General features: G+C 53.7%; 2 protein-coding genes across 2 annotated transcripts; both read right to left on the bottom strand.

Annotated features, from left to right (window-relative positions):
* Positions 1 to 718: 718 nt before the first annotated feature.
* Positions 719 to 5,831, bottom strand: LOC119819737 (lipocalin). The gene is made up of 6 exons (XM_038338059.2): positions 5,758 to 5,831; positions 3,846 to 4,083; positions 2,946 to 3,082; positions 2,117 to 2,190; positions 1,799 to 1,906; positions 719 to 882 (listed from the first exon to the last, which is right to left on the bottom strand). Exons 1-6 carry the CDS (start codon positions 5,829 to 5,831, stop codon positions 719 to 721), a joined length of 795 nt encoding a protein of 264 aa, XP_038193987.2.
* Positions 5,832 to 6,496: 665 nt separating this feature from the next.
* Positions 6,497 to 8,765, bottom strand: LOC119819736 (epididymal-specific lipocalin-9-like). Its single transcript, XM_038338058.2, has 5 exons — positions 8,667 to 8,765; positions 7,980 to 8,116; positions 7,691 to 7,764; positions 6,863 to 6,970; positions 6,497 to 6,696 (listed from the first exon to the last, which is right to left on the bottom strand). Exons 1-5 carry the CDS (start codon positions 8,763 to 8,765, stop codon positions 6,497 to 6,499), a joined length of 618 nt encoding a protein of 205 aa, XP_038193986.2.
* Between the last annotated feature and the right edge of the window lie 1,730 nt (positions 8,766 to 10,495).

Here is a 10,495-nt window from a genome sequence, read left to right as displayed (position 1 = left end):
GGCCCCTAAAATCTGAAGAGGGCTTTCCTCTGCTGCTGGCTGTAGTGAGGAGGAGGAAGGGAGGCTGAAGCAGCAGAAGGTAAATGGGCCCAAGTGGAAAGCGACATCTAGGCCTTATCTGGGGGACACTGGTCTGTGGAGAGGAAAAGAAAGGGTGGGATTAAGTTCTTCGCTTGATTGCTTTCAAACCAGTCAGTGCTCTGGTAGAGGCTCAGTCCATCCTCTTCTCCCCCCACAACCCCTGGTATCCTCGGCACATTTTCTCTTCTAGGGAGCCTCAGGTTTCTCTGAGGACACCCTTCCTGACCTCCGCACATGCAAGGAGTCCCCTGCAGATCCTGCTCCTGACGGATGGCTCCATTGCAGCCTTGCTCCTCCTCTGCTGCTGTCTGCTTAGGTGTGACCTGAGCCTGTCTTGTTCCACAGACACTGCTGTGTGCTTGTTGATTGAATAAATGACATCCTGGGTGGTGGTGCAAAAGGGCTGGGTGCTGGGGTCAGGAGACCCCGAAATCAGGCTCACACCCAGGTCCTCTTCCTAGTTGTGACCCTCTCCCCTACTCTGGATTATCTCTGAGCCACACCCGTGGCATGGAGTCAGTAAGTGCCCTCATCACTGTGACTCAAGGTACCATATAAAGCCTGGCAGGGGAAGCATCCAACACAAGTCTGGCCAGAATAGCAACATCATGAAGGCCGTTCTTGTGTTGTTATTGCATCATGGGGTGGATGAGAAGAGGAGGAGCTCCTTAAACAGCTGAGGAGCAGCTGGAGGGCAGCTCTTACCAGCTATATTGAAGATGGGGGCCTTCTGAAGGTGGAACTTCTCTACAAACACCAGGTATTTCCCCAGCCATGTAGGGTCCTCAAGCATTCTTCTCGCTGAAATTAGATGACAATGAGGGCGAAGGTCTCTGAGCTCTCAGTTCTCCTGGCTAAACAGGGAGGGAGCAGAGCCCCAGAGCAGGGCACAGAGACCCCGACCCTCAGCTCCCTGACACTGTCTTCTGAGTTGCAGGGCATATGTTGGGGTTGTTTGGGGAGCAGTACCACCTCCCCAGTTACCTCTCAGACCCAGAACCTCCCTCTCCCAGTGACCACAACAGCCCCTTCACTGTCTCTTCTCAAAGTATGTTGGGGACAGCCAGTGTGACCAACAGGAGTGCTTGCCCGGTATGCAAAAGCCATGAGTTCTATGCCCAACACGGGAAAAGAGGGCAGGCACAGGTCTGAATCCAGCAGTCTAATGCATCTCTAATAAACAAATGAGGCCCATGTCCTTCACATGAGGAGCCCAGGGAGCCCCAGCTTCCTGCCTGCACGCCCGTGTCATCCTCCCTCCCCTGCACTGCCCCTGATCCTTCTCAGAGCTCAAGGCTCTTGGCTACCTTCAGTGTCACCAGGACCCTGGTAGTGGCCCACCCCACCTGCCTCCAGTCTTCAAGATGTAATAGCTGCCTAACAACTCCTCAGAACCCCCTCATGTCCTTCTTCCCTGATGCCTTCCTTTTGGGAATCCTGGAAGAACCAACTACTGCTAATCCCAGGACAGCAGCAGACTGTATCCGACACCTGATGCTCATGGGTAGGATGTGAATGAGTGAATAAGCTGCCTGAAAAAATGCAGGTACCTGTATGGTGGGAGCCTGGGTGTCGCTTTGAGCTGCCCACACCCCCTAAGAGCCATCATGAAACTCTGCTTCTGGAGAGAAAGTCTCTGGCCAGACTAGGGAGTGACCAACACCTCCCCCAGAGGACCTAGACACAGCAGCCAGGGCAGGGGAGAGCCATCACCTACCCAGCAGTGCCCACAGGTTTGTGACTTCGTTGTCCTCAAAGCGTACATGAAGAATGAGGTTGTTGTAGTCGGTGCTGACGAAATGGACGTGCATGCTGCCTCCCTCAACTGTGGAAAACCGGGTGACACGAAATGCCTCTGCCCTTTGTCCCCAGGACTCCACCTCCCCGACAGAGACCACGACACCACTGGGAGGATTGTGTAGTCTGCCCAAAGCTAGTAGCTCCTCCGGGTATTGGGCTCTGTGAAGGGTATCTGTAACCCACAGCTGGACCTCCCTCTTCAGCATAGCACCCAGGTTCCCCAGGAAGTACTCACATGTTCCTTGGTACTGGCCTGGGAGCCCCGCTGGATGGACAGTGATATTGATCCCTGTGCATACCCCCTCTCCTCTAGAGAGAAGGGGATTTGTATGTAGTTTTGCTTGACAGGGTGGCTGGCTCTAGGCACAGAGGAACACTGGAGGGGACCATGGCTGACAGCCCTGAAATCGTCCCCAGTTCTCTGCTCCCAGTGTTTGGGAGCAGCCTGCATTAGGGTTCAACAGATGGAAAGAGAGGGTGGTAGCCACAGGTGCTGGTCACTGTAAGGAGCGGAATGGGGCCTAGTCACAGGGGATGGATGATGGCCCTGCTCATGGTGAATGAAACCAGGCTTGCAGAAGAGGCTGAGGCCTGACTGTCCTCAGAGCTGGGTCTTGGTCTCACAGTCCTGACCTGTTTGTCTCTAACTGTCCTTGTTCTATAGAGACAAAGCTCTTGTTTCATGGGGCCCACTCTGGTCTTGGACTCGTTATATAGCTAAGGATGACCGTAAACTCCTGGTCATCCTGCTTCTGCTTCGCAAATGCTGGGATTAAAGATACGCACCGCTAAGCTCAGATGACTCCCGCACTTTTAAATAATAAACGATTGAACATTAAGGAACCAGACTTGGGATTTCCTCCATGGCCTCAGGCTAGACCACATCTTGGAGGGCATGTCAGTCAGGCCTGGCAGCTATGTGCCTTTTCTGCCATCTCTTTCTCATAAGCCTTGGGGCATGCTTTTGGAAGCCATAGCCTGGCACAGTACCATGGTCCCTCTGGCCACCCATGCTAACCCCTCAGGGCTCTGGGCAGGAGATAAGAGTTACCGCAGGTACTCACTTCTCAAACAGCACAAAGTCCACATCCCCACTGTCTCTTGTCTGAATGGAGTGGAGGGAAAGTCTCAGGGGGTCAGTGGGCAAGACCAGGTCCCTGTGGCTAGTGGCCAGCTGGATGGTAAACCAACGTCCTTCCACCTGCGGGAGTGGGGGCATGGGGACCAGAGAGATGACGAGTTCTGAGCTTCCGGTCTCAGTGTACAGAAAATAAGCCTGGTCAGTAGATGGGCACCCATGCCCAGGGTGTACACTGACTGGCCTACCCACTCCCCAGTATAGTGAGCTTCTAGGGGTCCCGGGTCAGAGTGCAAGCTGTGACTTTCTGCTTAGAAATATTTGCCTCTATTCTCCTCCAGTGTTCCTTCCTTCTCTGTCCCCTTCCTCAGTGCCCCCCTTCCTCAGTGCCCCCTCTTCCTCAGTGCCCCCTCTTCCTCAGTGCTCCCTCTTCCTCAGTGCTCCCAATCATTGTGTTCCCTCCTCTTCCTCAATGCCCCGTGCCTCTCCCATCCCTCCGATCTCTGGTCTGAGCTCTGTTCCCCAGAAACATCATGACTTGGGACTGCTCTCACTAACTCTCCCGGCCTGGTACACAGTCCCCACATCTGATTCTGGGCACCAAGACCCAGAGATAGACGGCAGAGGTGGACAGGAGCCGGGCACACTTTAAGCGACATGTCCTAGTGGGGACCTGTCATCTGAGCTCTGGCTCTGCTTCCATAGCCAAGGCTCTACAGCCTTCGAGTCTGCTCTTGGACCACCAGCTGCAGTTATCAGTGTTAACTAATGATCGCTGTGTCTCCCAGAACTCCTGGAAAGTCGGCGTACCTAAGCACACTTGTGCTCTGACACTGCACCCAGTTCTTACCCCAGCACGGAGACTGGGCCTGGCCGTGACACTCACCTTATGTGCATCAAAGTCAGGCTGCACTGGGACCTCTTCCAGATTCTTCTGGGCCAGATCTATGTTGAAGGCCAAGAACAGCAGCCAAACTCTCACGAGTGTCATGGCACCTGGGACCAAGTGCAGCAGGCCCCAGCAGCTCCCCGTCTCTGAGAATGTCCTAAGTAGCCCACTTCTAAGCATCTGCTGGCCCGCCTTTCTCTCCTCCCAACTGTGCACATTCCAGTCCTCCCTAGGCCTGAAACAGAGCTGGGTACCACTCAAGCCAGTGAGGCGAAAACATGGTGAGCCTGTCGGGGCAGCTTAACCACATTACAGTCTGTCCTGGGAGCCCAGGGAGAGGCTGGTGGGAGAGTCTCCTACTCCCTCAGGGTGTAGCCCCTTGTCCCCAGGTCTGCCATCTTCCTGGTGTGCTAGCCACTGGCCACAGGAGCAGGAGTGGAGGGACTCTCCTCCGTCCTTGCTCACCTCACACCAGCTAGCTCCTACCTGGGGTGTGAAGGGGAGCACAGGTCCACACAGACAGTCTCTCTGGACAGCACTTGAGGAATGTGAGGGCCCTGACAGTGTGGGCTGCTACCGTACCTGTTTATTATGAATGTCTCTCACCACCCCTCTGGCTGCCTCAGGGCCACTCTGCCCCATGGGTCCAGGACAGCATGGGGTGGCCACTTTTCTAGTGTCCTCCTTTGCTTTAGGGTCAGACCCCAGGCTTACTCACTCCTTCCAGACACCACATTAAACAGCTCGGGCCAAATGTGACACCTTGCTCTGCACTGTCTCCTTCTCTGGCCTTTTTTTCCGGGCCTTTTGTTCTGTTTTTTTTTTTTTTTTTTTTTTTTTTTTTTTTTTTTTGCTTTATTTTGTTTTGTTTTGATTTTGTTTTGATTTTGTTTTGTTTTGTTTTCTCTTTTGTTCTGCAGGGCCCTGGTTCAGGAACACTCTAGAGAACTGCACACAGGGGCCAGCTCTGTCTTTGGGTTTGGTGGAGGAATAGCTTGTCACTGGGTAATCAGAGGTCCAGCTTCCCACTAGGGCTGAGCTAGCTGACAGCAGCCAGGCACTTGCCTGCTCCTTAACTTTGTGCTTAAGTTCACTTACAGCCAATGACTTCTAAGGTCAGAAACCCAGGCAAGGAGGACCTGGCCTGACCTGTAAGATCTGTCTGTCTATGCATAGCTCTCTTGGGTAAGGTCCTACCCTCCACTCCTGACCACAGATACAATGACTCAGGCTTTGAGAGACTTCATGATGTGTCCTTCATATCCTTGAGGACAGAAAATCCTTGCCCATGGCTAACTTGACCTTGGCTGTTCCTATGATAGGAGTGAGTTCAGGTTCTGGGGAGGGTGGGCAAGGACTCTAAAAAGGTGGCAATGCTGCCTCCTTCCTCTCCTTGGGCCATTCAAGGTTTGCCTGCTCAGACATACAGAGATGGGTCCTCCCAAGTCTGGTCTGGACAGCTTGGCCTCAGGAATCCAGAAGTCCCTGAAGCCCCTCAGAGCTTAGCTGCTGCCCTGGGCATGAGATTTCTACCTGGGGACACCGTCCCTACCCCACCTTGTCAGAAACTAGGTGGATGCCACCCCTTCCTAGGGGAGGTCCCTGCGGCCTTTGAATACAGATGAAAAGGCGCTGGATGCCATGCAGATGCTAGGTTTATTTGCTACACGGGGAAGGGTGGGTCAGAGTAGATAAATGGTTAGGAGATGATGATCAAGAATGGTAGGAGACAGAGGCCATGAACAATGCTGACTCTTGGGTTGCACAGGCCTGGACTTGAGGGTGGCAGATGTCCGGTGGTCTGATCTCAGGCGTTGTTACAAGCTAGGGAAGCAGAGGCTTCAGATCAGTGTCCTGAAGTTCCTCTCTGTCCCTTCCTCCCCGCGCCCAACCTCCTCCCTCCCATTACCCTGCTGTCCCTGTCTCCTGGGCCTTGCACACCCAGGAGAGCAACATGATGTCCAAGTTCTCCATGATGGCCATATTCCCCCAAATCCACTAAGCCCTGAGCACTTGTCCCCACCTTGTGGTGTGGTTCCCATAGCAAGGGTTTTAAAGAACCTATGGAGTCTCTCCATGCTTTGTACTGCTATGGTGGACACGGGCTAATAGGCTCACACTGCTTTCTTGGGGATCTGAAGAATCAGTATGGGAAGCCAAGATGCAGAATTGAGGGGAAAGCCTGGATCCAGGGAGCCCCTGGGAAGGGGAGTGCCATGCAAGTGTGTGTGCAGAGTGGGGTTCCGAGCAATGCACAGTGAGCACGAGAAGCACAGAAGTGGCCAGAAATAAAGTGTGTACTGGGGCACATGTACACACACCCCAGAACCCTGGAGAGAGCCTGAGTCTTCCTGGGCCCACCTGATGTTCTAATTCAGGCTGGGCCCTGGTGTAGCATCCTTCAGAAACCCTGACAGTTACACTCTGGGGATAGGCTTTGTAGGATATTGCCTGGAAAAGTCTATCTGCCAGAATATGGAGGATAAAGACTGAAAGGAGTCTTTAAATCACCTACAGACCTCAGGAGCTACATCTTGCTGTGGACCGAAGAGGAAGCAGAGGTCAGAGTTCATCACGTGAGTCCCCTTCTCCCTCCAGTGTCCCTTCTTCCTACCAGCCCTAGCTCTGCTAAGCCTCACACAGACCTCTCATCCTACCACCCCCTTGATTTCCATAGGAGTCACAGTCATCATAGCCACTGTGGCTGGGGACCCACAGAGAAGAAGCTGTAGGAAAGGAGGCTTACGATTCAAGGACACGTCCTCGATGTTGCCTGGTCCAATGCCTCTTCTGGCTGTGTGCTTCAAATAGGCCACTAAGCCAAGTTTACCAGAAAGCAAAGTCCTGCCTACAGACAGCAGGGCAGAGAGCACAGTTGAACAAAGAGAACGGTAGGTAAGGTACTTGGGGTAGGGACATTCAGTCCCTAGTTTCCCCCACCCTCCCCACCCGCCTCTCCAGCTCTCCTGTCATCCCCTGCAGTCTTGAGGCTGTGGGTGGGAACGGCAACCCACCATGAAGCTCAACCACAACGAAGGGATTTCCTTCACACTGGTTTTCGTAGTCCATGATGACGTAGTCCTTAGTGACGGCCACAAAAGTCAGATAGTTTTTGCCTTGGTCTATAACAAGAAACCAACGGTCATGAAGCTTGCTAGGACCTTTGTGTCTCCCAGTAGGTACCCTGTGCCTCCCCAGTTGGCGCAGCCTGACTCCGCCTCCACACGGTCAGCCACCGGAGTCAGCAGAGCCCAGGGCACAAAGCCTGCCAGTCAGTCACTCTCCTGCCTCTGCCTCTCTTATCAGTCTTCCTCTTGTTCTGCTTCCGCCCAATTCCCTCCCCTGTCTCTTGACCTGGGTCTCTTTCTGGGTCAGAAAGTGGGGAGGGCATGCCAAGGAAGGGGAAGGGCTCGAGGCTCCCCCTCTGTCTTCTTCTGTTATACGGACTCCTGCACCTCACCACCCCAACACTGCTTTGTGTACCTTTAGCCTGATCAGCATCTGTTCCAAAGGGAAAACCTTACACAGTACTCCAGAGCCACAGCTTGGTGCGGGTTCCTGAGTGCCTCCTCCCTCTAGCCTCCCTTCCACTGCCTGCCATTTGAAGAAGGTCAGCTCTGGGCTGGGTCTCTAGGGAGGGCTTTCAGGAAGATTGTGGGGGAGCCCTGGGAACTCAAGGGGACACAGTTTGGGCTGCCCTTCTTGGATTTTTGGATTATGGAAGGCATCGCTGTTGGGTCTGGATGACTACCATCTCCGTCCTTCCTGACCCCAGCCGCCCATCACACCCCACCTGAGCTGCCATACCCCTCGGGGAGGGAGGAGCAGCCGCCCTCACTCACACTCAAAGGTGTAGCGTCCAGGGATGTCAGTTTTCTCTGCCACGATATATTCCTTCACGCACTTTCCATCTTTCCTAAGAGGAAAATAGCCTTCCTGAGCCCTGCCCTGAGGGACTGGGCCCTATCAGGTCACCTGGATCACCCAGAGGGAGCTCTGGAGGATGCCCAGCCTCCACAGAGCAGCCCAGATGATCAGTACCTGCAGGGCCCTCTCAGTATCTGAACCCTAAAGAGCTGGGCATCTGGGAGGTGGTGGAGAGAATGTGGCCCTGCAACATGCCAGAATTACCTGTGAAAGTAGGTGATATTCAGGTTGCCGTTGTTCAGGTGGACAATACTAGGCATGAAGCACCGGTAAGCACCTCCTTCTTCAATGACGGACCGGTTAGTGGAAGCCAGATTGAGGGTCTTCCAGGACCCTGTCACCTGCAGAGCAAGGTTCTATCCTGACCACAGAGTCCTGGGGAGCCATCTCCCTGGACAGTGGGTCACGGCAGGCAATGTCCTGCCGAGGTTTAGAGTATGGACCTCCCCTCCCCTCTTACTGTGTACTGAGAAGGAGCCTTGGGGACTGACTCTCCTCCACCGCCCCAGTCAGACAGGCCAGCACAGTATAGCCACTGCCCATGGACAGTGCTGATAGAATAGATTGACTCTGTTGAAGAGAGATGGCGTCGTCTACCATATGAAGGTCTCAGAGTCTCTGTGCCATAGCACACACAGTAGAAAGCCTGGTTACCCTGTCTCTCCTATTTGATCCCTAGGTTCAGGCTCCTCCTGGGGCCTGGCCAACTGCAGTCAGGCTTTTACGTAATTCATACTCTGGGGGACCTGGCAGTGTCCCCCAAGCTCCTGGCCTCAAGCAGAAGGACAGTTCTTTGGTGCCCATTGTAGGGAGTTGCTGTCAAGACACTTCAAGGTGACAGAGACCTGGAGAAGATATGGGGTGACTCCCTGCTTTATTCAGAGACCCCACCTGATCAGGGCTGAAGCCCTGCTGCACGGGAACCTGGCTTTGGTCCTGCTGTGTCCAGGCCAGGTCCAGCCCCACAGCCAGCAGCAATAGAAGCTTCATCGCTCTGCCGTGTCTTCCTGGGATGAGTGCTCAGGATGTGGATGCTCAGAGGCCCCAGTTGGCGGCATATATACTGTTTAGAGTCAGGAAGTTCCACCCCTCCCCCACCCACAGGAGCCAACAAGTTTAGGAGTTCAGGAGAGGATGCTGTCAGCCCTGGGGCTACAAGATGCTTCCATTAAAAGGTCAGAGTGCGGGCCAGGTCTGGGACTCTGTGTGGTTTGGCTTCTGGACTGTGATGCTTTTGTGGGTGGGCCTGGAACTCTAGATGTGGCACCTCATTGGCCTGGAATGATAGCCAAGTGCCAAACCTTCAAGTCTCAACAGGTGAAGGCTGGTCAGGATATAAAATGTTGAGCCATGGGAAGGACACCCCTCAGGGTACCCTCTGTGCCCTTCCCGTATGCTCATGGAAGCCCCTTGTGGCAGAGGCTTCCCTGCTTTCTCAGACCCAGCCCCAGCCCCAGCCCCAGCCCCAGTATTGGTCTGGAAGCCAGGTTATTCAGTCAGTGAGACTAAAAGGATTATAGCTCTGAAGGTCAGAGCCACAATTGATCACACGTGCGTGCAGAAGTGTTCAAGGCCATTCACTTGGGGGTTGGCAAGGAGATCTGAGTTCCTAGTCTCCGGATTGCCAGGCCTTTCCCCTCCATTGATGACAGAAAGGCCAAGGTAGTCCAGGGCCACTCCAGCGGTCTCAGTGGAAGGCCCACTGTGCTCCATGATGAAGCCCGAAGGCTCCAGCTAGGTTGTTGCTATGACTTGGGCTTTCTGTCATTCAACTGCAGCTGCTCCGATCAGGTGGTATATGTGTGCACACATACATGTGTTCATGCGCCACGAGCTCATGGTTGTATACATCATGAGAAAGTGTACATGTATATATGTGTGCAGTACGATTGTGGGCCTCTGATCCTATGTGCCTTGCCTGTAAGTGTGCTTGCATGTGAGAGTAGACATGCATCTGAGTACATACATGTACACACAACAACACTTTTCTGCTTGGTACATGTTCACATGCATGCAATTGCTTCTGCCAGAAAATTCACAATTCTTGGAACGTTGTGGAAATTCCCACTATCACCTTGGGACACCATGGACTTGTTCTCAGATATGCCCTCTCTAGTATCCACCAAGGTGTGCTGGGGACCAGGCAGAGCTGAGCAGAGCCTGGGGCCAGTGTTGGCTCTAGAAATAAAGTGGAAATTTCCAGACTGAGCCCATGGAGACAGGAGCCAGCAAAAGAGGCAGGGGGTAGGGTGAAGCTATAATATTCTGAAGGACCTGGGTGAGGACAGATGTCGCTCTTCAAACCCTAGACACCATGAGGGGCTTCCAGACAGGAGTGCTGTGGGAGGGACCATGTTCATCCAGATGTTGAATGCAGGACGCAGAAGTCCCTGCATGAGGAAGTTCCCCAATGGGTAGTGTCAGCACCACCTGGTCCTCGGCATAGATCAGGCACCTGTGGGAAGGTGACTGGTGGGGGTCATGGAGCCTTCAGAAATGTATAGCTCTTTTGAGGGTTCTCACACTGCCTCATGGGCAGGATCTGGGTCTGTATTCACCTTCTGCTTCTGTGTGTGGCGAGGTGAGGTGAAGGGCTCAGAAGAACAGTGTCCTAGGGAATGGGCCAGCACAGGTAAGGATCCAGGTCCTGCAAGCACTGCCAGGCGGGTCCCCAAGGTAGAAAGTGAAGCTTGGAGAAGGTGTGTATCACCCTGTAAGAT

This window comes from Arvicola amphibius, chromosome 7 (genome assembly GCF_903992535.2).
Source record: "Arvicola amphibius chromosome 7, mArvAmp1.2, whole genome shotgun sequence".
NCBI classification, from domain to species: domain Eukaryota; kingdom Metazoa; phylum Chordata; class Mammalia; order Rodentia; family Cricetidae; genus Arvicola; species Arvicola amphibius.
This window is presented reverse-complemented; position numbering and strand designations above follow the sequence as displayed.